Genomic DNA, 27,161 nt, shown 5'->3' on the forward strand with positions numbered 1-27,161 from the left:
CTCCCGATAAAGGGTCTAAAGACCATAAATGCTTTATTTATACATGATTTCGCTGAAATTTGCAACAGTAGGTTATTTTAAGCCTCCCGACATCTGATTCAAATATAGACTAAATCGGATCATATTTAGATATAGCTGCCATATAGACCGCTCTGCCGATAAAGGGTCTGAAGCCAATAAAAACTTTATTATACCCTCCACCATAAGATGGGGGGTATACTAATTTCGTCATTCTGTTTGTAACTACTCGAAATATTCGTCTGAGACCCCATAAAGTATATATATTCTTGATCGTCGTGAAATTTTATGTCGATCTAGCCATGTCCGTCCGTCTGTCCGTCCGTCCGTCCGTCCGTCCGTCCGTCCGTCTGTCTGTCGAAAGCACGCTAACTTCCGAAGGAGTAAAGCTAGCCGCTTGAAATTTTGCACAAATACTTCTTATTAGTGTAGGTCGGTTGGTATTGTAAATGGGCCATATCGGTCCATGTTTTGATATAGCTGCCATATAAACCGATCTTGGGTCTTGACTTCTTGAGCCTCTAGAGTGCGCAATTCTTATCCGATTGGAATGAAATTTTGCACGACGTGTTTTGTTATGAAATCCAACAACTGTGCCAAGTATGGTTGAAATCGGTCCATAACCTGATATAGCTGCCATATAAATCGATCTTGGGTCTTGACTTCTTGAGTCTCTAGAGTGCGCAATTCTTATCCGATTGAAATGAAATTTTGCACGACGTGTTTTGTTATGATATCCAACAACTGTGCCAAGTATGGTTTAAATCGGTCCATAACCTGATATAGCTGCCATATAAACCGATCTTGGGTCTTGACTTCTTGAGCCTCTAGAGGGCGCAATTCTTATCCGATCAGAATGAAATTTTGCACGACGTGTTTTGTTATGAAATCCAACAACTTTGCCAAGTATGGTTGAAATCGGTCCATAACCTGATATAGTTGCCATATAAATCGATCTTGGGTCTTGACTTCTTGAGTCTCTAGAGTGCGCAATTCTTATCCGATTGAAATGAAATTTTGCACGACGTGTTTTGTTATGATATCCAACAACTGTGCCAAGTATGGTTTAAATCGGTCCATAACCTGATATAGCTGCCATATAAATCGATCTTGGGTCTTGACTTCTTGAGCCTCTAGAGGGCGCCATTCTTATCCTATTTGGCTGAAATTTTGCATGACGTATTTTATTTTTACTTTCAACAACTGTGTCAAATAAGTTTCAAATTGGTTCATAACCTGATAAAGCTGCCACATAAACCGATCTGGGATCTTGACTTCTTGACCCCTAGAAGTCGCAATTATTATCCGATATGCCTGAAATTTTGTACGACGGTGTTTATTATGGTCTGAATCGGTCTATAGCCCGATACAGATCCCATATAAATCGTTCTCTCTATTTTATTTCGTGAGCCCCAATGGGCGCAATTCTTATACGAATTGGCTGAAATTTTACACAGGTCTCCAACATATAATATAATTGTGGTCCGAACCGGACCATATCTTGATATCGTTTTAATAGCAGAGTAACTCTTTTCTTATATCCTTTTTTGCCTAAGAAGAGATGCCGGGAAAAGAACTCGACAAATGCGATCCATGGTGGAGGGTATATAAGATTCGGCCCGGCCGAACTTAGCACGCTTTTACTTGTTTTTTAACCGATTTCGTTAAAATTTGAAATAGTGAGTTACTATACCCTCCACCATAGGATAAGGGTATACTAATTTCGTCATCCTGTTTGTAACACCTCGAAATATGCGTCTGAGACCCCATAGAGTATATATATTCCTGATCGTCATGTCATTTTATGTCGATATAGCCATGTCCGTCCGTCCATCTGTCTGTCGAAAGCATGCTAACTTTCGAAAGAGTAAAGCTAGCCGCTTGAAATTTAGCACAAATACTTTTTATTATTGTAGGTCGGTTGGGATTGTAAATGGGCTATATCGGTCCACGTTTTGAAATAGCTGCCATATAAACCAATCTGGGGTCTTGACTTCTTGAGCCTCTACAGGGAGAAATTCTTATCCGATTTCGCAGAGATATTGCATGATGTGTTTTGTTATGAATTCCAACAACTGTATTAAGAATGGTTCAAATCGATCCATAACCTGATATAGCTGCCATATAAACCGATCTAGGATCTTGACTTCTTGAGCCACTAGAGGGCGCAATTATTATCCAATTTAGCTGAAATATTGCATGATATGTTTTGTTATGACTTCCAACAACTGTATGGTTCAAATCGGTGCATAACCTGATATAGCTGCCATATAAACCAATATAAGATCTTGACTTCTTGAGACTCTAAAGGGCGCAAGTATTACCCGATTTGGCTAAAATTTTGTTCAACGGCTGCTCTCATGACCTTTAACATACGAATATGGCATGAATCAGTTTATAGCATTATGCAGCTCACCTATAAACCGGTCTCCCTATTTTACTTTTTAAGCCTCTAAAGTTTTACACAAAATTTTACACAATGACTTCTACCATGGTCTCCAATATTCAGTTCAATTATGGTCCGCAATGAACCATTACTTGATATTGTTCCAATAACATAGCAATTATTTCCTTTTATCCTTTGTTTGCCTAAAAACAGATACCGTGGCAAGAGATCGACAAATGCGATCCATGGTGGAGCATATATAAGATTCGGCCCGGCCGAACTTAGCACGCTTTTACTTGTTTTAAGCCTTAGGATATCCGACCTTAATGCAGTTCAGATCGGTTTATAATTGGATATATTTTGTTCTACAAAATTGAGTAGAGACTTATATTTATTAGACCACTCAATGTCCGTGCCGAATTTGGGTCCTTAAGTTATCCAATTTTCACCGGATTGTGACGAAATTTGGTATCCAAAGTTCGGCCCGGCCGAACTTTATGCCTTTTTACTTGTTAAGTTTTTGGTTGTGTCAGCGGTATTGGTTATGTGTAGAGATGGGAATTTTGTTGTAGTTAGCTGCTATATAGACCGATCTCCAGATTTAAAGTCTTGAGGCAAATCGGCAATTTTTTATCCGATTTCGATGATATTTGGCATCTATATCCAAATATGGTCCGATATAAACGATATTCAATACAAAGGTGTAGAGGACTTACAAAATTCACTAGGCCAAATTTCATCGAAATCGAATGAAAAGTGTATCGGAAGATCGGTCTGAATGGCAGCTATATCCAAATATGGTTCGATCTGGACCAAATTCAACAAATAGTTGAAGGGGTCTTCCAGAACGATCCAACCTTCCAACCTAATGCCAGCTCGGCTCCTTTTGTCATTTTCGATTTCTCCTACGCTTCCCTTTTCATTTTACATCCCCTCACTGTGATATTGAGGATCCCTTTCTGTTTTCTATTATTTTCTTCTACGGCAAACACAGTGGTCCTAAGGTTTCCGCCGAGAGACCCACAGTGAGATGGGATTGAAAAAAACAACAGTAAAAAAATGTGCCGTTTGAGAACGTAAGGACTGTAAAAATAAACTGTTCCGAACTTGGATACCCACTACCTCGGGTATATATGTAAACCACCTTTCGTCAAACTCTGGTGAAAAATCGGATTACAAATCCGCCTTTTATGGGGCCACTCAAGATATCGGTCTATATGGCAGCTATATCCAAATCTGGAACGATCTGGGCCATGTTGCAGAAAACTCTCGTAGAGCCTAACACAACTCACTGTCCTATATTTCAGCAAAGTCGGTTAATAAATGCGCCTTTTATGGCCCCAAAACCTTAAATTGAGACGTCTGTCTATATGGCAGCTATATCCATATCTGGACCGATCTGGACCAAATTAAAGAAAGATGCCAAAGGGCCTAACGCAACTCTGTGTCCCAAATTTCAGCAAAATCGGATAATAAATTTGGCTTTTATGGGCCTAAGACCCTAAATCGGCGGATCGGTCTATATGGGGGCTATATCAAGATATAGTCCGATATAGCCTATTTTCGAGCTCAACCTGCTTATGAACAAAAAAAGAACCAGTGCAAAATTTCAGCTCAATACCTCCATTTTTAAAGACTGTAGCGTGATTTCAACAGACAGACGGACGGACATGGCTAGGTCGTCTTAAATTTTTTCGCTGATCAAGAATATATATACCTTATAGGGTCGGAAATGTATATACCCCCATCCTTCGGTGGTGGGTATAAAAATGTAACAAAGGTCGAATACCTCCGACACCAGAAGAGACTTTGTACACCTCAAGCAAACTTTTTAAAGGGATTTTTGAGCAATATTCAGCAAAAATATTTGGAAATCAGACCATAAATGAAAATTTGGCAGCCCGAACAAATTTTAAAGAGGACGAGGCTGGCAAACTTATTGCTTTGAAGACAAAATAGTTGCATTTTGATTATTGTCTACAAAAAAAAATGTTCACCAAACTTATGTGATCGGTTGTGTAGGTTAGGTTAGAGAAGCAGCCCATAACAGAATTACTTGGACAATTTTAGGTCCATTGCGATACCACGTTAGAGACAGACCAAGACCTCTGGTGGGAATCGAACCCGTGACCCCCGCTATGGTAATCCGAGCACGCCACAAACCGGGCTGCCTGATCTGTTGTCTAAGTTATTTCAAAATCGAATTTAATTTTTTTCTCTTGATTGTGGATACACTTTTAGTCTTTTGTAGAGTGCATATATCAATCGGATATCTCAACAAAAAATCAAAAATTGTTTTGTCGTAGTTTCACAAATTTATGCATTCATATCTCATTTTTAGGAGGAAGTAATTTATTCAAAGTTTTCCAACGAACAAGCGAATTCTGTCAATACATTTTAAATCTTTGGAAAATGTATGTGTTTGACATAGAACTTCCTTGCATTACAAATGGTGAACGTGTCATCAGCTAACTCAAGCAACTGCAAGGAATGATGAGCCGTATTGAAGAACCAGACACGCAAAACGCCAGGTACTCATCATGTCGACTTGAATGAAATCAGACTTCAGCTGTCATAACAATCACAAATATCGGCACGTTTTATTTTTCCTAACATGCCGAAGGTCATTGACGACTACGTGAGATGTTCGCCTGATGAGTATCACACCAACCGTGGCAAACAAATGTTGTCTGGCATAGTGGCTTTGGTCAGAACACAAAATGTCCTTTACCTTTACTGAAGTAGAAATTTTGTTGCCCCTTGACAATGATGATATTGGAAATGTCGTTCGAATCGAAGATGGCCAAAATGCTTGTTTACCTTATTTCCAATTAGGCTATAAAAAACTAATACGACAAAGTGTTTTTATTGCAATTTTTATGAAGTCAATAAAATGTATCCATGAACGATTTGATGCCTGTTGATATCTCCATACAAAAATTCTACTTAGAAGCATGAGTTTTTCTTTGGTGACATATATTTTTAGGTAGGGGTTTTTCACATTATCTTTATATTCCTCTTCGTGTAATGCATGAAAATAAAATGGTATGAAAATAAAACGAAGCAGTTTGTATTTTAAATAGATGGATCACTAAAAGCTGTGCTGTGTTTTTAAAACTTCTTTTCTAGAGATTTAGTCGATGATAGCTACTTCTCTTAACATTGTTCAAAGTTCCTATAAAGTGTACGTTTTTAAACGACTTCAAAATGCGTCGTTTTGGTATTTTGAATGTATTTTCTATACCACCATTGCGGTGTAGGTTGTTATAAGTTTATGCGTTTATTTGCAACGCCAATAAAATCTAAACATTTTACTTGCGAATCTTTCCAAAGTGGAAATCCTTTCGTATGCCAGGGCGGGCATTCACGAGAAACAATAGAGGGCGTAATTATCATCCGATTTGGCTGAAATTTCTCTTTTGACCTCCAAAATACGAATCGTCAATAAACTAATATTACTCGCATATAAGCCGAACGCACGAGTGTATTTTTGAGCCCGTAAAGGGCGTAATTCCTACCTGATTTGGTTGCAGTTTCGGACGATAAATTCTATCTATTTTATTGCTATGACCACGAATATTTGAAGCAAGTGTGGCCCATATATGTATATGATATATATGCACTCAACCAAATTTGTTGTTTAAAACAGCAAAAATGTTAGCTAAAACATCAGTTTTTATACCCACCACCGAAGGATGGGGGCATATTAATTTTGTCATTCCGTTATGCGACACCAAAGGCCTACAGACCCATAAGCCTTACGTCCTTTCTACTCAAAACCATGGAACGTATTGTGGACATCATGATAAAGAGTATGAAATCCAGCGAACTGCTCAAATACAAACAGAATGCCTATGTCAAGGGAAGGTCGGTGGAGACTGCCCTCCACGAGATTGTGCATAAAATAGAAGAATCCTTCGATGCCAAAATGTACTCACTGGCGGTATGCATTGATATCAAGGGGGCTTTTAACAATGTGCGGAGCGACACACTGATCCAATCCTTAGACCTGTACCGGGTGGACCCGGTACTTAGAGATTGGATAAAGCATATGCTAAGGAACAGGTGGATAAATTGTGTGTCCCATTGCATAAATATAAGGGAGAAAGATTCACAGGGCACTCCACAGGGGGGCTTTTTATCGCCACTCCTATGGGTGACCACCATAAATGACCAATTACGGATGCTGACTGAGGAGGGATTTGAACTCGTCTTCTACGCAGACGATGTTATTATACTTCTAAAGGGTAAGGATCCGAACGAGCTATGCAGAAGGGCCGAAAGGGTCTTGCATATGGCATATGACTGGGCTAGACCCAGAGGACTCAGTGTTAACCCAGAGAAGACTGAAATATGCCTGTTCATGAGGAAGACGAAGGTGGGCGAATTTAACTCACCACGTTTCCTCATTACGATATCTGTCAAGGTCAAATACTTAGGTGTGATCTTGGGCAGGAAACTGAATTGGAAGTGTCACATTTAGGAGCATATTGAGAAGGCTCACAGATGTCGAGCACTATGTAGACGGGCCGTGGGGCCTAAATCCTAGGATAGTCCATTGGCTCTACAGGAGCGTGATTACACCAATACTTACTTACGCCTCAGTAGTTTGGTGGACTGCTATGGAGAAAAAGTGCAACATAAGGACCATATAACATGTTTAGAGAACTTGTTGTCGATGAGGACCATGCCCACTAGGGCACTGGAGGCTATTCTAGATATCCGACTCATTGACATACAGATTAAGTGTGAGGCAGCCACTGCGGCTATGAGACTTAAGGCGATGGGAGAATGGATTGAGGATGGGAGCAGCTCATATCATCGCGGTATAGTCGAGGCGACGATAGGAAACCTGGAAGGAAGGGGATAGGTCTCCGATCGGATACCTGAGATGAACCTTGAAGTTGAGTGCGACTCACTGCTGTCATCGCCACAGTTTTGGATTGACGGAACCCTAGTATTGCCATCTGGAAGATAATGTAACACGGATGGATCAAAGCTAGAGGACAGTGTGGGCCTGGGGGTTTACATTGAAAACCCAGGGACTGACATCTGTTTTAGACAGCCTGATCATAATACGGTCCTGCAGGCAGAGATCCGGGCGATCACGGAATGCGTGAAGTGGTGCGGTTCTTACGCGAGGACGTCGAGTCTGAACATCTTTACCTACAGTAAAATTGCCATAAGGGCAATAACAACCAGGACGGTAAGGTCACGAACAGTCTTGCAGTGTAAGAAGGATGGGAAAATCCGCATCGTTTGGGCGCCGGGCCATAACGGGGTAAGGGGAAATGAAAGGGCAGACGATTTGGCGGTGAAGGCCAGAGGAGTTCCGTCAATAAACTTGGTTAACCCGAAGCCTTTTGGGTCGACGCAGTCCGAGTTAAGTGATTGGGCGACGAATGCGCATGCAACATTGTGCAACAGCGAAACGGTCGGTAGGACGGCGAAAATCCTATGTGGGAATCCAGAACGTGAGAAGACGAGGCTATTACTGAAAGGAAGCAAGGAGGAGGTCAGTATAGCTATTGGTATCATAAAAAATGTAAAATCGGTGCGGCATGTAGGGCATGCGGGGAAAATGATGAGACGTTGGAGCATTTCCCTTGTCATTGCCCGGCTTTCGCTTCTAACAGATGCCGGTACTTAGGTGAAGACACAATATAAAACATGAACCAACTTAGGGGAGTGGCATTGAAAACAATTAAGGATTTTGTAAGTAGCACGGAATTCCTAACTTAAAATTTTCTTTTTAGAGGTTACTTAATAGTTTTTAGAGCGCAGAACAAGCCGATTACTGGCTTAGGTGTATGTCCATAGTGGCATGGGACGGATTAATATCTGCACCTTCTTTTCAACCTAATCTAACCTAAGTGAGTCTAATTGCAGACTGCCACTTAAACCCAACCTGTATAATATTGAAAGAAGGTATCGAAAATTCTCGGGGCTGAACTTGTTTGAATTAATCTAGACATAAATATGTATCAAGACGTCAGCCTCTATGAGTTGCCACAGAATGCAATGGGGTGGATTAGTTTCTGCACCCTCTTTTCAAACTAACCTAACCACAATATATGTGAAGTTTGCTCGAAAGCGGGTCAGATTTAGATATAGCTCTCATATATATATACTTCCGATTTTGAGAAATATTCCAATAAAGTGTTCATTTGTTAACCGATTCTCTCGAAATTTGGCAGAAAGGTTATTCATATGACACTTAATATTACTGGTCAATTTCATAAAAATCGGTTCAGATTAAGATATAGGTGTCATATACGTGCCGAACTTAGCACGCTTTTCTTTGTTTATTTTTGTTCTGGGCGTTGCTTTCTTGGTTTTGATCGTGTGCACACTTCATATTGCGAAATGAGGCCGTTGAAACTTGAAAAAAGTTTAGTTACTGTGGGCGTAAAATAAGAATTTTAAGATTGATTTTAGTACAACTTTTTTTTATGTGATGATCAATAATTCAATGCAACATCTAGACTTCCCGTAAAGCTAATTCTTATCCGACTTGGCAAAAAATTTTGTCTTAAAACCTTCTATTCGGTAATTCTAAAAGAGATTTTAATCTAAATTTTCTATTTTTCTTCCGCTAATTTCCTACGGACTACTAAAATTCATACATTTCCAAAGGTTTAAAGTTGAAAGTATATTAATAAACTGCAAACAAAACATCTTCCCTTAAATGACGGTTTGACTTTAATGCAAAGTAAAGATATCCTTAGAAATTGATTCCTTCCAATTGAATCTTTCCTTCTATCCCGCGTTATTTTATTTACTTACATAGCCTTGGCGCATCAACAACTCATTAATATTCAGTGAAATCTTTTATAATAACGTGTTCAACCAGTTCTTGGGATTTTTAATTACAATTTGTATTTACATTTGAAGCGAAATGTTGGCACCCTGTCGAGCGCGAAAGCGCCACAGCATCTTGTAGACCATTTATTACTACCCTTAGGCGTTGATGTTTGGCTACATCCTTACACATCAAAACATTGCGCTCTGCGATTACAAGTGCTTATATTATTTATTAGAGCAATTTTATTAACAGTGCTTTTTGGTAATTTTACTTTTGTTACATTTGCAGCTGATTGTTGAAATAAATAGCCATGTGGCTTTATTTCGTGATCTCCTAATCCATGTGGGCCAATCCAAAGACTGTCCAGAGTTACGTGAAAAAATTCGCAAATTACGAAGAACCTGCGTCGAAGCCTTCAAACGTACGGAACAGATTTTAATGCCACAAGTAAAAAAGTGAGTAATGTTTGTTATTTTTATTTTATTGCTTGAATAAAGGCCATTTATATGGCGTCTAATTTCATTTATGCTATAGCATTTTTTTTTTTTTTTTTTTTGATGGAAAAAAGCGATGAGTTTCATTAAAGTGCAAAAATGACTGATGTAGATGTTATTATTGTATTTTTGCTACAATCATGTCGCAGAATTCACAATGTTCGCTTTGGGCAGAAGAAATATTGTGCAGAACCGAAGTCGGTTGGAGCTAAAAATATATTTGATTGTTGATCGAGTGTCAGTTACTTTTTTCGAAGGAACACACTACTCAAATACGAATATTTATTCAAAAATCCCGACTTTAAACGGGACCACTCTTCAGTTGTCCAATGAGACGAAATGTCTAGGCCTAGTCCTCGATTCGAAACTGTCCTGGAAAAGAAATACGTAGGAAAGAAGCGGAAACGGGCTGTGTGTGCTCTACTCCTGCTGTAGGTTAATAAAGTGTAATTTTTTAAAAGCTATAGAATAGTTAAAAACAAGTAAAAGCGTGCTGAGTTCGGCCGGGCCGAATCTTATATACCCTCCACCATGGATCGCATTTGTCGAGTTCTTTTCCCGGCATCTCTTCTTAAGCAAAAAAGGATATAAGAAAAGAGTTGCTCTGCTATTAAAACGATATCAAGATATGGTCCGGTTCGGACCACAATTAAATTATATGTTGGAGACCTGTGTAAAATTTCAGCCAATTCGTATAAGAATTGCGCCCATTGGGGCCCACGAAGTAAAATATAGAGAACGATTTATATGGGATCTGTATCGGGCTATAGACCGATTCAGAACATAATAAACACGTTTGTTGATGGTCATGAGAGGATCCGTCGTACAAAATTTCAGGCATATCGGATAATAATTGCGACATCTAGGGGTCAAGAAGTCAAGATCACAGATCGGTTTATATGGCAGCTATATCAGGTTATGAACCGATTTGAACCTTAATTGACACAGTTGTTGAAAGTAAAAATAAAGTACGTCATGCAAAATTTCAGCCAAATCGGATAGGAATTGCGCCCTCTAGAAGCTCAAGAAGTCAAATCCCCAGATCTATTTATATGACAGCTATATCAGGTTATGAACCGATTTGAACCATACTTGGCACAGTTGTTGGATATTATGACGAAATACTTCGTGCAAAAACTCATTCAAATCGGATAAGAATTGTGCCCTCTAGAGGCTCAAGAAGTCAATACCCAAGATCGGTTTATATGGCAGCTATATCAGGTTATGGACCGATTTAAACCATACTTGGCACAGTTGTTGGATATCATAACAAAACACGTCGTTCAAAATTTCATTTTAATCGGATAAGAATTGCGCACTCTAGAGGCTCAAGAAGTCAAGGCCCAAGATCGGTTTAGATGCCAGCTATATCAGGTTATGGACCGATTTGAACCATACTTTGCACAGTTGTTGGATATAATAACAGAACACGTCGTGCAAAATTTCATTTTAATCGGATAAGAATTGCGCACTCTAGAGGCTCAAGAAGTCAAGGCCCAAGATCGGTTTAGATGCCAGCTATATCAGGTTATGGACCGATTTGAACCATACTTTGCACAGTTATTGGTTATAATAACAAAACACGTCGTGCAAAATTTCATTTCAATCGGATAAGAATTGCGCATTCTAGAGGCTCAAGAAGTCAAGGCCCAAGATCGGTTTAGATGCCAGCTATATCAGGTTATGGACCGATTTGAACCATACTTTGCACAGTTGTTGGATATAATAACAGAACACGTCGTGCAAAATTTCATTTTAATCGGATAAGAATTGCGCACTCTAGAGGCTCAAGAAGTCAAGGCCCAAGATCGGTTTAGATGCCAGCTATATCAGGTTATGGACCGATTTGAACCATACTTGGCACAAATGTTGGATATCATAAGAAAACACGTCGTGCAAAATTTCATTCCAATCGGATAAGAATTGCGCACTCTAGAGGCTCAAGAAGTCAAGACCCAAGATTGGTTTATATGGCATCTATATCAGATTATGAACCGATTTGAACCATACTTGGCACAGTTGTTGGATATCATAAGAAAACACGTCGTGCAAAATTTCATCCCAATCGGATAAGAATTGCGCACTCTAGAGGCTCAAGAAGTCAAGACCCAAGATCGGTTTATATGGCAGCTATATCAAAACATGGACCGATATGGCCCATTTACAATACCAACCGACCTACACTAAAAAGAAGTATTTGTACAAAATTTCAAGCGGCTTGCTTTACTCCTTCGGAAGTTAGCGTGCTTTCGACAGACAGACGGACGGACGGACAGACGGACGGACATGGCTAGATCGACATAAAATGTCGCGACGATCAAGAATATATATACTTTATGGGGTCTCAGACGAATATTTCGAGTAGTTACAAACAGAATGACGAAATTAGTATACCCCCCATCTTATGGTGGAGGGTATAAAAACATAAAATTCAGAAAAATACATCAAATCTTTATTTAAGTCGATAGTATGGTCCTTATTATTTAATGTTTGAAGATTATTTCATGCCAATGTTGACCGAGACTGCGCCTCAAATGGTCCATCCGCTTAATCCAATTTTGGCTTTCTAACATTTTAGCGGCTATCTCATGAATAAATTCTTCAATGTTGTCTTCCAATGTGTAAATTGAAGCGGACTTGTCTGTATAGACATGATCTTAAACATAGCCCCACAAAAAATAGTCTAAAGGCGTTAAATCGCACGATCTAGGCTGCCAATTGACCTGTCCCTAACGTGAAATAAAATGTTCAGCTAACTCGCCTCTCAATAAGTCCATTGTAACGAGTGTTATGTGGCATGCTGCGCCATCTTCTTGAAACCACATGTCATGCAAGTCAAGCTCTTGCGTTTTGGGCAAAACAAAAGTTGGATATCATCTTACGATAGCGCTCACCATTCACTGTTACATTACGATTCGCATCATCTTTGAAGACGTACGGTCCAATGATGCCACTAGCCCTTAACCGCACCAAATTGTGACTTTTTCTGTATGCATTGGTAGCTCTTGCAATGCTTCTGATCTTCACTCCAAAATCGACAATTTTGCTTATTTACGTACCCATTGAGTCAATAATGAGCTGTTTCGATGAACTTAATTTTGGAATTAACAATTTTCTTAATAGAACACGCATTTTGATAAAAAAAAAAATTCATAATTTGCAAGCGTTGTTCGTTTGTAAGACGATTCATGGTTAAATTATGGACCAAACTGAAAGTGTTTGACAGTGAAACAAAATACGAAACGTGAGTGGGCTGTTTAAACCAGTGTTGCCAAAAAGGGAATAGCTAAAAAATCACCCTTTAGATAGGAAGTGGGGAGTTAGACCAGATAGTGCAATGACTGACCTGAAACGAGTTTTGCCGGCGATCCGCATAGCCGGCAGGTTCGGTAGTGATGCTGGATATGGGATCATATGAGATATATATTTGAAATTGTGCGCCAAAGTTGCGCTTAGGCGATGTAACTGATGTCATGCTGATGGAGAATGAGCAAGGCCATAGGTCCATTCTGGATACTATGGTTGTTGCGGGTAGACGGAGTAGGATCTCAGACTACATGGCACTGAGTCGGATTCGAGATAAAATCTTCAGGATTCGCGTTCCCAAGAGTGAGGAATAAAAGGCGGATGCTGGAATTATGGGAATGGTAATCCCGCACAATAAATACTATTGAAACTCTCTTGAAGAGGACGAGGATGAGGCAATCGACCACATGCTCTTCTCGTGTCTTGACACACAGGGACATATGTTTCCATCAAAGGAAGTCGATGTTTCTCCTAAGATATGTATATACATGTGGACGTGCCAGATAGACGATTGCTCCATACTATCTTCTAATGTTTCATATATTTCATAATTTTTCTTTAACTTCTTCATAAACGTTTTTATACCCTCCACCATAAGATAGGGGCACACTAATTTCGTCATTCCATTTGTTACACCTCGAAATATTCGTCTAGGACACCATAAAGTACATATATTCTTGATCGTTTTTAGGTATATCTAGTCATCCCCATCCGTCTGTCCGTCCGTTTGTCTATCGAAAGCACTATAACTTTCGAAGGAGTATAGGTTAGGTTGAAAAGAGGATGCGGATATTAATCCGCCCCATGGCACTGTGGACATACACCTAAGCCAGTAATCAGCTTGGTGTGCGCTCTAAATACCAAAAAAGTAATCTCTAAAAAGAAAATTTTGGTTTAGATTTGAGTGATTCTTACAAAATCCTTAAATGTTTTCCATGTCACGTACCTAAGTTCGTTCTTGTCTGGTATTGTGTCCCCAACTAAGTGCCGGTATCTGTTAGACGCAAAAGCCGGGCAATGACAAAGGAAATGTTCCAACGTCTCATCATCTTGCCCGCATGCCCTACACATTCTATCATTTGCCGCTCCGATTTTACATAAGTGAACTCGTAGTCCTCTGTGTTTCCTTATGATAGCTATGCTAACCTCCTATTTACTTCCTTTAAGTAATAGCCTCGTCTTCTCATGATCTGGATCCCCCCATAGGATTTTCGCCGTTGTACCGACTGTTTCGCTGTTCCACAGTGCTACATGCGAGTTTGTCGCCCACGCCCTTAATTGGTCTACGTCGACCCGAAATGCTTCGGGTTAACCAAGTTTATTGACGCCAATCCTCTGGCCTTCACCGTCAAATCGTCTGCCCTTTCATTCCCCCTTACTCCGTTATGGTCCGGCATCCAAACAATGCGGATTTTGCCATCCTCAGAGAAGGCGTTAATTTTCCTCTTACACTGCAAGACGGTTCGTGATCTTACGGTCCTGGTTGTCATTGCCCTTATGGCAATTTTACTGTCCGTAAAGATGTTCACACTCGACATCCTCGCGTTAAGACCACACCACCTCACGCATTCTGTGATCACCCGGATCTCCGCCTGCAGGACCTTATTATGGTCAGTCAGTATAGTATATATATTTCTCAGTCCCTGGGTTCACAATGTAGACCCCTAGGCTCACTCTATCCTCTAGCTTTCATCCATCCGTGTATCATGATCTTCCAATACTAAGTTTCCGTCAATCCAAGACAGTGCCGCTGGCAGCAGTACCTCGCACTCGACTTCAAATGTCATCTCAGGTACCCGATCGGTAACCTTTTCCATTCCTTCCAGGTCGTCGCCTGATTCCTTCATCGCCTTAAGTCTCTTAGCCGCAATGGCTGCCTCGCACTTAATCTGTATGTCTATGGGTCGCGTATCTAGAATAGTCTCCATTGCCCTAGTAGGAGTGGTCCTTATCGCTCCGCCTATGCCTAGGCAACATGTTTTTTGAACCTGTTGTATTGTTAAAATAAGGCTTCAAAGCCCATTCATTGGTACGTCGTACTTATACCGAATATACCGCGAAGACGTATCTACGATATTAGCTCGACACTAACACAAGTCTGACATCTTTCACATTAACTGTTCTTTTCCACCACATGTATTTTCTTTGAAGCGATAGACTTTCCTTTTATAAGACTACTTAGCTTCCATAGCTTCTTACTAGCCATAACGGAGTAAAGGGAAATGAAAGGGCAGACGATTTGGCGGTGAGTTAATGTAGTGGGCGACGAATGCGCATGCAACATTGTGGAACTGCGAAACGGTCGGTAGGACGGCGAAAATCCTATGGGGGGATCCAGATAGTGAGAAGACGAGGCTATTACTGAAAGGAAGTAAGAAGGAGTTCAGTATAGCTGGGACTACGAGCTCGCTTATGTAAAATCGGTGCGGCAAGTGATAGCATGTGTAGGGCATACGGGCAAGATGATAAGACGTTGGAGCATTTTCTTTGTCATTGCCCGGCTTTCGCGTTCAACAGATACCGCCACTTAGGTGGACCCACAATATCAAACATGAACCTACTTAGGGGAGTGGTATTGAAAACAATTAAGGATTTTGTAAGCAGCACGGAATTCCTAACTTAGATTTTCTTTTAAGAGGTTACTTTATAGTTTTTAGAGTGCACAACAAGCCGATTACTGGCTTAGGTGTACGTCCATGGTGGTATGGGGCGGATTAATATCTGCCCCCTTTTTTTCAACTTAACCTAAACTAACCTAGCTTCCATGGCATACGCATGTCATTTGTGTGCATTTTTTGAAAGTTGTATTAAAACTAGACTAGACGCTAGACAACGGCAACGGCTCTAGAGGCATCTTTACCAATTTCACAGTAAGAGGAGAATTTTAGATTTTAAAAAAATGTGGAGTTGGCCCCGGCAAAATAAAATCCTGGCTACGTCCCTGATGGCAGCTATATTGAAAAATGGACCGATATAGCCTTTTACCAATCCCAACCGACCTACACTAATAATAAATATTCATGCAAAATTTCAAACGTCTAGCTTTATTCCTTCAAAAGTTAGCGTGCGTGCTGACAGACGGACGGACAGGGCTAAATCTATTAAGAATGTCAAGGCGACCAAGATTTATATAGTTTGTCGGGTCTCAAACCAATATTTCGATGTGCTACAATGGAATGACGACCCATATGGTGCTGGGAACTGTGAGTTGTATTAAACCCCTCGATATTCGTACCGAGTACGACAGGCCGATGTACCAATTTAAGGTCATGGGTACATAAAGTCCTGATTTTTTCCCGATATCGGTATATCACGATTTGGACCGTGCTTGGCACAGTTGTTGAAAGTCATAACGAAACACAACATGCTCAATTATAGCCAAATCGGGTAAAAATTACTGCTTGTATGGTCTCAAGAAGTCAAACCGGGAGACCGGCTTATATGGGAACTGTATTAGGTTAAAACACCACATGAAAAATCTTCACCCAAATAGGACAAAAATTGTACACGTTCGACCGCTATCGTGATTTCGTCCGGCGGACGTGCCTAGATGGACTCAGAACGTCGAGAAGATCAAGAATATATATACTTTATGGGTATCTTTGACGAATATTTCGAGGTATTAGAAACGGAATGACTCCATTAGTATACCCCCATCCTAGTATGGTGGTGGGTATAACAAGTACAAGCGCGTTAAGTTCGGCCAGGCCGAATCTTATATTACCAATGGAAATTTGTCTACGAACATTCCATTAAGGAACTGGTGAAAACTTCTCACATATTAATTAGTGCTTTCCGATTCAAGTTAAAGCTCAATGATAAGGGATCTCCTTTTTATAGCCTCGTCGAAACGGCGTGCCGCTGTGAATTGTAGAAGTCATTGCGTAATGTTTCAGTCCATTCGGACAAAAATTGGGCCTTGTAGGGGCTCTAGAAGCAAAATCAGGAGAACGGTTTATATGGGAACTGTATCAAGCTATAGATTGATTAAGACCACATTGGACACGTTTGTTGAAGGTCATGGGAGAAGCAGTTGTACAAAAGTTCTGCCAACACGGATGAGAATTGCGCCCTCTAAGGGCTCAAGAAGTGAAGATTCCAGATCGGTTTATATGGCAGCTATATCAGGTTATGTACCGATTTGCGCCATACTTAGCACAGTTTTTGGAAGTCATATTAAAACACCTTATGTAAAATTTCAGCCAAATCATATGAGAATTGCGCCCTCAAGCGGCTCAAGGAGTCGAGTTGCAAGATCGGTTTATATGGCAGCTATACCAGGTTTTGAACCGACTTGAACCATACGTTGCACAGTTGTTGAAAACTGTAACAAAGCACCACGTGCAAAATTACAGTCAAATCGGATAAGAATTACACCCTCTAAAAGCTGAAGAAGTCAAGACCCAAGATTTGAACCGTACATAGCACAGTTGTTAAAAGTTATACCAAAACACCACATGCACAATGACAAATCGGACGAAAACTGCGCCCTCTAGAGGCTCAAGAAGTCAAGACCCAAGGTCGATTTATATGGCAGCTATATTAAAACATGGACCGATTTGGCCCATTTACAATCCCAACCGACAGGACGGACAGACAGACGGACGGACATGGCTGGATCGACTTAAAATGTCTTGACAATCAAGAATATATATACATTATGGGGTTTTAGACGCATTTTTCGAGGTGTTAGAAACAGAATGACGAAATTAGACTTACCTGATTACGAATATGCACTTTGTTGGGTCTCAGATCAATATTTGGATGAGTAACAAACGAAATGACGAAATTAGTATAACTTTATCGGATCATGTATTGATTACAAAGTTTTAACGTTTTTACTGACGGACAACTTTGCTTTTTAGTTTAACAACCATCTAAAATATATAATTTGTCCTACAACAATGGTTTAAGGCGATAAAATTAATGTACCGTAGTCGTATATAAATAAATATTTATTCTGTGTATTATTGTCCATCCTTGAAAATAATGAACTTCCATTAAGTATGGCTAAGGTTTGCTGATGGTCCATTTATTCTTTTATAGTTGATAGAACATAAAGTACGTACTTGAAATCTAACCCACTATTATATTCATTGCTCTTTTCGTTTTGTTTCGTTTCCTTTCTCTGTCTGCTGTTGTTCACATTGCTGTGACTGTTGCTGCCATGGCTTCCCTTTTATGGTGCCATTGCTGGGGATTCTGCTGCTGGTGGTCTTATTGTTCATTGTAGTGCAACTGCCGATGGCGTTCTTGCTGACAATCCACATCTAGTGCTGTTATTCTACATGGCTCAATTGTTTTTACGTGAATTAGTGAAGAGCTATCGTCTTATACAAGTGGTGCCAATGGACATGTCAGGCTATTATGGTAAGTTCACATTAAAAATCTATCCTTGTTAATTTTTAATTATATTTAAGCCATGAACTAAAAGTGTTTTCAACGAATTAAAGAAAACAAATCATAGTTTAAGTTATTTTTCGCATTGCAAAAGACCACGATGGTATGTAAAGAAGGAAAACTTCCAACCGCAGATTACTTAAATTCGATTGGGTCGAAGCTCAGCTGCACTTATCAAACACTAAAAATAAAAGGTTTGGGAAATTTTAACGACAAACAAAACACTTCTATAAAATTTTGCTTTTATTGTAACCGGGTAATGTTTTGCTTCAACATGTCAAACGTTATCCATAAACATAGTATTATTGAACGTAACTAACTTTGTTTATGGTAAACACTTTAGCAGCTTTGTCTACGGCAAAAGTACCTTCTTTTTGTTGTAAACCCTAAAACTCTAATTACAAAAGTGATTCGATAGTGGATTATTCATGTACCTGATCAATAATTATTCTCCTGTGTCTCTCCTGCAAGAGAGACAGAGAGTGAGTATTTGATCGTATAGACTAGTACTTGGCAAAAATACTCACTCTGTTACTCATTACTTTGTACTTACTTAAGAAAATAATCCCAAGCGAACCCATAGACTTGCAAATAATTGCAATTGTGTGCTCGTCACTGGTATAGACACATTCTCAAACATAACATTTTTTCCTTTTTTGTTTTGACCGAGCTGTTCAATATACTGACTGCTCTCAGTATATTGAACAGCTCGGGCGAGTGCGGATGGTAAACTCGGAAAGTGACAATGTTTAAAGTTTCGGTACAAAATTTATGGCATGTCCAATGACAAAAATCATTAGAGCAACATACAAATGGCTGCCAGATACAAGAAAAATTCTGAGGCACATACATTGTTTGGTAACATTTACGCGATAAAGAAATATCCATCACAAAGTACGTATTTAAATGTTCGAAAGCAACAACAACCATTTTTTGTTTTATTTATAGCATAACGAATGCAGCAAAATGGAAGGCTTTTAAAATAATTGTGTATTAAATAAATCCAAACAGATCTGCTTATAATTCGTACAATTTTTAATTTGAATTATGCTATAGCATTAAATTGAACTTGACAACTTTTTCAATATATACAATCCATTATTTTAAGTTATTCATAAAAAAACAAGTGAGAAGGCGTTAAGTTCGGCCGGGCCGAACTTTGGATACCCACCACCTCGGGTATATATGTAAACCACCTTTCATCAAAGTTATATCGAAATATGTTCGAATTTGGACCAAATACTAATTAGTACAAATCATTGTTTAATTGTGTATAATAAAATACTGGTCTTTTTAGTAGATATATCTAAAAATAAACCGATCTGAACCATATACGACAAGGAAAACGAAAAGCCTAACATAAGTCACTGTGTCAAATTTCAGTAAAATCTGATTATAAATGCGCCTTTTATGGGGCCAAGACTTCAAATCGAAATATCGGTCTACATGACAGCTATATCCAAATCTGGACCGACTTAGGCCAAGTTGCAGAAAAATGTCGAAGAGCCTAGCACATAGCACTGTCCCAAATTTCGGCGAAATCGGACAATAAATGCGCCTTTTATGGGCCCAAAACCTTAAATCGAGAGATCGGTCTATGTGGCAGCTGTATTCAAATCTGGACTGATCTGGGCCAAATTGAAGAAGAACTTCGAAGGGCCTAACAGCCTAACACTGTCTCAAATTTCAGCGACATCGGAAAATAAATGGGCCTATCATAGCCCCAAAACCTAAAATCGAGAGATCGGTCTATATCCAAATCTGGACCGATCTGTGCCATATTTAAGTATGTCGAGGAGCTTAAATTAACTCACTGTCGCAAATTTCGGCGACATCGGATAATAAATGCGCCTTTTATATGTCCAAACCCCTAAATCGAGTGATCAGTCTAGATGGCAGCTGATCGGTTCAGATTTGGATAAAGCTGCCAAATTGAACAAATATGTCAAAGGGCTTAAGATAACTCTCTGTCCCACATTTCGCGATATCGGACAATAAATGTGGCTTTATGGGCCTAAGACCCTTAATCAGAGGATCGGTCTATATGGCAGCTATAACCAAATCTGAACCGATCTGAGCCAAATTAAGACGGATGTCGAAGGGCCCAACACAACTCGCTGTCCCAAATTTCAGCAAAATCGGATAATAAATGTAGCTTTTATTGACCTAAGACCCTAAATAGGAGGATCGGTCTATATGGGGGCTATATCAAGATATAGTCCGATATAGCCCATCTTCGAAATTAACCTGCTTATGGACAAAAATAGAATCTGTGCAAAGTTTCAGCTTAATATCTCTATTTTTAAAGACTGTAGCGTGATTTCAGCAGACATGGGGACAGACGGACGGACATGTCTAGATCGTCTTAGATTTTTAAGCTGATCAAGAATATATATACTTTTTAGGGTCGAAAATGGATATTTCGATGTGTTGCAAACGGAATAACAAAATGAAGATACCCACATCCTTCGTTGGTGGGTATAAAAACTAGTCAAAGCCACGACTATAACGTTCTATATATCAAGAATGAATGGTATTGTCAGGGTAAAACAAACTATATTTGTCACAAATTCTTGCAAGAACTTATCTCAAAAAACATATACTTTTATCGTAAACAAAGTCCAACGTTTTTCTTTTCATTTTCTTTATGTCAAACGAATTATTTTTTTGTGTGCATAAATCTGTGTTTAAATAAACTCCCCAAATAGAAATCTTTATAAATTTACATGCCCTCAAATGAAATCTTATAAAAATCTAAAGACAAAAGGACCTTGCCATTCAATATTTTGGTTTGAGGTGCATGTTGTAATTTGCCATCCGTTGTTATTACAGTTCAAACATATTTGCTCCAAATTTGGTACGGATTGTTTAATAACTCATCTGAAAACATCCGCCGAGTTCCATCAAAATTGGTTCAGAATATGTTTATATTTATATATTTTAAACACACTTTCACACACCACATTTTACTCATAGGGTAGGTGTAGGGTATTATACAGTTGGCACCGCCCGAATTTTGCCCTTCCTTACTGGTTGAACTTAACTAACTTATTCTATCGTAAACCCTTTAGCAGCTTAACCTACGGTAAAGGGGCCTTTACTTTGTGGTAAAACCAAAAACTCTGATTGCAAAAATGTTTCGATAGTCGCTAATGATTATTCATTTGCCGCACCAATAATTATCCGTTTTTGTTTTGTCAGAAAGTGACAATTTTTAAAGTTCCGCTTTATGATCAAACATACTGGTATGTCCAATGCCAAAAATTATTAGAGCAACAGACTCATGATTGTTAGGTACAAGAAAACACGACACACATTTCTAAAGCACATACATTGTTTGGTAATAAAGGATGATTTTTTAGCTATTATCTTTTTGGCAACACTGGTTTAAACAGCTCACTCACGTTTCGTGTTTTGTTTCACTATCAAACATCTTCAGTTTGGTCTATGATTTAACAATGAATAGAATTACAAACGAATAACGCTTACAAATTATTGAATTTTATTATCAAAATAAATTATTGAATTTTATTATCGAAATGAGTGCTCTGTTCAGAAAGTTCATCCCGCGATTCTTCCATTTTACGACGAAGCTCATTTTTGGCTCAATGGATACGTCAATAATCAGGATTGTCGATTTTGGAGTGAAGATCAGCCAGGGGCATAACAAGAGCTACCAATGCATCCAAAAAAGTCACAGTTTGGTTCGGTTTATGGGCTGGTGGCATCATTGAACCGTGCTTCTTATTATTGAATTTTATTATCGAAATGAGTGCTCTGTTCAGAAAGTTCATCCCGCGCTTCTTCCATTTTACGACGAAGCTCATTTTTGGCTCAATGGATACGTCAATAATCAGGATTGTCGATTTTGGAGTGAAGATCAGCCAGGAGCATAACAAGAGCTACCAATGCATCCAAAAAAGTCACAGTTGGGTTCGGTTTATGGGCTGGTGGCATCATTGGACCGTGCTTCTTTGAGTTTGAATTATGTTTCAGCATTGAATTGAACTGGACATCCTTTTCAATATGCACATTCTATTAATTGTCAAGGTAATAAATCTTTATCTTGCCGCAAATTCTTGCAAGAATTTACCGCAAAATCGAAGAAGTACTTTTTCCGCAAAAAAAATCCAACATTTTTTCAAAATTTACAAAGTTTACTTGGCGAAAGTTTCCTTTATGTGAATCCAATTATTTTTTTGCGTGTATGTCTTGACATTTCCACACACACTAGGAAGGAGTATATGAGTGCTTTGAACAATTATAGCTTGTGGCAACAATTTCAAACAAACAATCTTCATCAAAATTGCACGACCAAACTTACTGAGGTCGCTTCTTATATGTATAAAGGAATCCATCATGGGGAAGTGAAACCCCCAAGAAAACAATTCAAAGAAAAATAAAAGACAATAAAGAAGTGTACTGTTTAAACAATGCTTGTATAATACTGCAAATCGCATTAAGTGGAGACCGAGTGTAGCAAAGATAATGCTGCTAAGGAAACTTTGCGTCGAAGTAATGGATGGAAAGTATTGTGTATGCGTTCAAGAAAAAAAAATGTATCCAAGACATTTTGGTTTTATGTGAGTGATATTGTGATAACAAATATTAATTTTCAATTTTTAATATGATTTTCTTTTAGTAACCAGTCGTTAAGTATTGTAAGCTGCCTGTTTTGAATACTTTTACGAAGAATTTTATAGGGTTAATTTTTTCAATGGGCCAATTCCGACCATGTTTGGATATGGCTGCCATATCGGATAATACATGCGATCGTTGAAATGTGAACCTGTTACTTGTATAAAGCTTCTCGTCAACTGAACCAAATATGATTAAGATCGGGGTTTGGATATTAATATGGATAAAATAGGGTTATAATAAAACAATATATTAAATATATATTTTTGAATATAGCTGTCATATAGACCGATCTGCCGATTAAGGGCCTGAAACCCTTAAAAGCTGCATTTTGTAATGGATTTTGCTGAAATTTGAATCAGTGAGTTATTTTAAGCCACCCGACATCCGATTCAAACATGATTCAGATCGGACTATATTTAGACTTAGCTGCCATATAGACCGATCTGCCGGTTATGGACCTGAAGCCCATAAAAGCAGCATTTATTATCCGATTTCGCTGAAATTTGAAACAGTAAGTTTTATTAAAACTCTCGACATCGGACCTACTGCCCTATAGACCGACCCACCGAGTAACGAAGGTCTGAAGCTCATAAAAGCTTTATTCAATACCCAATTTCGCTGAAATTTTAAATAGTAAGATGTTTAAGCCCCCTGACATCCGACCCGAATATGGTGAATAAAAAAGCATTAAGTTCAGCCGGGCCGAATTTTTGATACCCACCACCATGAATAAATGTATTATGTTATTTTGTTATAACCCTATTTTATCTATATTAATATCCAAATATAGGTCGACCTTAATCATATTTGGTGCAGTTGACGATAAGTTTTATAGAAGTAACAGCTTAAATTTTCAGCTAAATCGGGTGATAAATGCGCATTTTTAGTGCTTCAGTGCCATCGTGCAACCCACCCACTTTCAGCGAAATCGGATAATAAATCATCCTTTTACGAGCTCAAGATCCTGAATCAGAACATCGGTCTATATGGCAACTATATTAAAATATAATCCTATTTGGCCCGTTCAAGAAATAAATACAAATTTGTGCAATATATCAATTTTTGAAGGCTGAAGGCGGATGGACAGACACACGAATATCGTTAAATCCTTTTATAATTTTATTACGTTTTGAAATAAATATACTTTGTGGGCTCGGAAATTAATATTTCGATCTGTTGCAACCAACCATCTATCCTGTGGTAGTGAGTATAAAAAAAAATCATGTCAATAGAGGTTTAAAAATGGCATCGCTTTCAATATGACAATTATTTTTTTGTCAACTAATTTCGAAAAAATATCTCCTTTTAGTTTTCGCAAACTTTGGCCATCAAAGCATTATCATTTCTTTCCATTTTCTTTAAGCGGGAGTATAAAGAAAAGTTTAAATACTAACTTAGGCACTTTTTTGTCCAAGGACGAACGCTCTTGTTTTTTAATAAAATCTGGTCAAATTAAAATATAGTTCCCATACAAACTTTTATCCGATATGGCCTTTGAAGACATACCTTTGCTGCAAGAAGGTATTGATCCGAATCTTTAATGGCTGCACGGATCTATCGTACATCCAACACGCTGGATAAATGCCTTTCATCTCTCATAACGTGGTCGATAGGCTTCTCGTGTTTTGATCGGATTACAGCCACCTCGCATTAAAATTTCCCTGAACGATTTTAATATCATGGGCGGGGCAGTGGTCGTATTCTCTCTCCTTATCTTCGCATTAAAATCTCCCTGAACGATTTTAATATCATGGGCGGGGCAGTGATCGTATTATCTCTCTAGGCGCTAGAAAATATTCTTGGTCTGCTGCTCCTCGTCTTCCGTCGGAGCATGGGCATGAAAAATTTGGCTTTTATGCGGATTGTGGCTAGCCTCTCATCCAAATTCACAGCCAAATTCATGATTCTAGTGATGGCAGCTATTGTGACGTTATTCCCGACCCATCGCTCTTCTTATAAGCCGGTAATATCTGTCTTGTATTTCTTCAGTACATCCGCCAATGCGTATACTGCACCTTCCTTATAAAGAGTCTGGATATTCCAGATGCAGACCCGTAAATCTTGGTTCCTTTTTTGTTTGCGTGGGTCGTCAACATTAGGGGATTCCGTTCTTCTATTCGTTTGTTTATCAGAGAAATTCTTAAAAATTCACGTTTCTGGCTCGGCGCCCCAATCGCATAGATTTTGTGGGACCAAGATCCGACACTCGCCTACAGCGGTCCCTAACCTGGGAATTGACGCTGATGGTGGCCATTGGTTATTTGAAAGCGCCAATAACTCTCCTTGTCATCTCGAGTATCATTGGCACTCAATATTTAAGTAAGAACCAGTGCCACCTGACCCCTCACTGGCAGAGTTAGGCTAGGTTAGCTAAGGTAAGGTTTAAGTAGCAGTCTGCCATCACAATAACTCAAACCTTTTCGTCCATTGTGATACAACATGAACAGAAGAAAGAAGATGCCTTCTAGTTCCTACCGTTGAGCCATCCAGATCGCTTTTAAAAGCCCAAAAACTCGTTTATGTTCACATCCGCTAAATCAGACCCCTGGCAGACTTATATCCACCAATTTTTTCCTCATCCCAACGTCGTTAAAATTGGGATAAATTAAGAACCTTTGCAAATTTAAAATTCAATATCTCATTTTTTTAAATCTTAAGCATGACTACAAATATTATATACATATACTCTAAAGGTTCAGAAATTTGTAGAATTTTAGGTGTATTGCAAACGGAATTGTAAACAAAATATTGCTTCATCTTATGTTTATGCATATAAACAACTATTTAACCTTTATTTTTCAACAATTTTAAACAACATTTTCGTCTATCCCTAATTAACAAGTCTTATCATATTTTTCCTGGATAAGGTTCATAATAAACACAAAATGTTGTTCGCACATTTCCTAGTAAATTTTTTCTTTTGTATTTCTCTTTCTATTTTGTAGAAAATCGTGCTGGACCATCAAATCTTGGCAATGTCATCAGTCAAATATTGCTGTGCAAACAAATAACACCGGATTTCAATCAGGAGGAATTATGCAGCATTACCAAGGATTCGCAGGATATCGCAATGTTGTTGTCCGAAATGCAAGAGTTCATGCCACAACATGAAACATATCTTGGTATGTGAACATGCTGTGGAAATAAATGAAAATGAAGATTTTTTTTTTTCAATATTATTGCTGTTTTTCAAATGAACATGTGGTCTAACATCACTTTGACAAATTGCAAAATTTTAATTTGTTAATTTTGACGAAACATACTGCATTCATTATGTATTAATTAATTTTTTGGTTGTCAAGAATTGAATACACTGTGGCAAGGGGAATATAATGTGAAGGCGTGAAGGGTGACTGGCAATTGAGATTAGTTTGGATTCTCAACACGAACATGACACAATTTGCTCAAAGTTATTTTAATACTTCGTTGTAATAAGATATGGAATGACATAGAGGGGTTATCAAACTTTTGTAGTCCACTTTTATGAACCTTTTCCTAACAACGGGAAGACGCAAAATCAGAGGATTGGTAAAAAACGACAGAACATAACTATGGAACCGGGGGAAAATGTGAGGGTTTCTGAAATATGTTTTTCGCCTATATGAAGACGATATCAGAAAAATCGACAAAATACAACTGTGACTTAAGGATTAAAATAAGCAGATAAGTTGTAAGGAGGCCCACGTAGCGCAGAGGATCCGCCTATAAGGCTGAGCGCCTGGGTTCGAATCCTGGCGTGAACTTCAGAAAAAATTTTCAGCGGTGGTTATCTATTCCTAATGCTGACGATATTTGCAAGAAACTATGCCATTTGAAACAAGTAAAAACGTGCTTAGTTCGGCCTTCCAACATGGATCGCATTGGTCGAGTTCTTTTACCGGTATTTCTTTTAGACAAACAAAGGATAAAAGGAAAGAATTGCCATGCATAATTAAATTGAAAGTTGGAGACCATAGTGGAAGTCGTTGTGTAAAATTTCAGCCAAATCGGATAAGAATTGCGTTCTATAGGGGCTAAAGAAGTAAAATAGGAAGATCGGTTTATAGGGAAGCTGTATCAGGCCATAGACCGATTCAGACGATATTTGACACGAACGTTGAAAGTCATGGGA

The 27,161-nt window shown here is 38.7% G+C and overlaps 1 protein-coding gene across 1 annotated transcript in view; it reads left to right on the forward strand.

Moving 5' to 3' along the window:
• LOC106086850 (uncharacterized) overlaps positions 1 to 27,161 on the forward strand; it is a 295,236-nt gene that overhangs the window by 263,835 nt on the left and 4,240 nt on the right. The window contains exons 3-5 of the mRNA XM_013251659.2: positions 9,498 to 9,664; positions 18,243 to 18,379; positions 25,996 to 26,172. Coding sequence (XP_013107113.1) covers positions 9,498 to 9,664; positions 18,243 to 18,379; positions 25,996 to 26,172 — 481 coding nt within the window. The remainder of the gene's footprint in view (positions 1 to 9,497; positions 9,665 to 18,242; positions 18,380 to 25,995; positions 26,173 to 27,161) is intronic.

This window comes from Stomoxys calcitrans, chromosome 3, assembly GCF_963082655.1.
Source record: "Stomoxys calcitrans chromosome 3, idStoCalc2.1, whole genome shotgun sequence".
NCBI lineage: Eukaryota > Metazoa > Arthropoda > Insecta > Diptera > Muscidae > Stomoxys > Stomoxys calcitrans.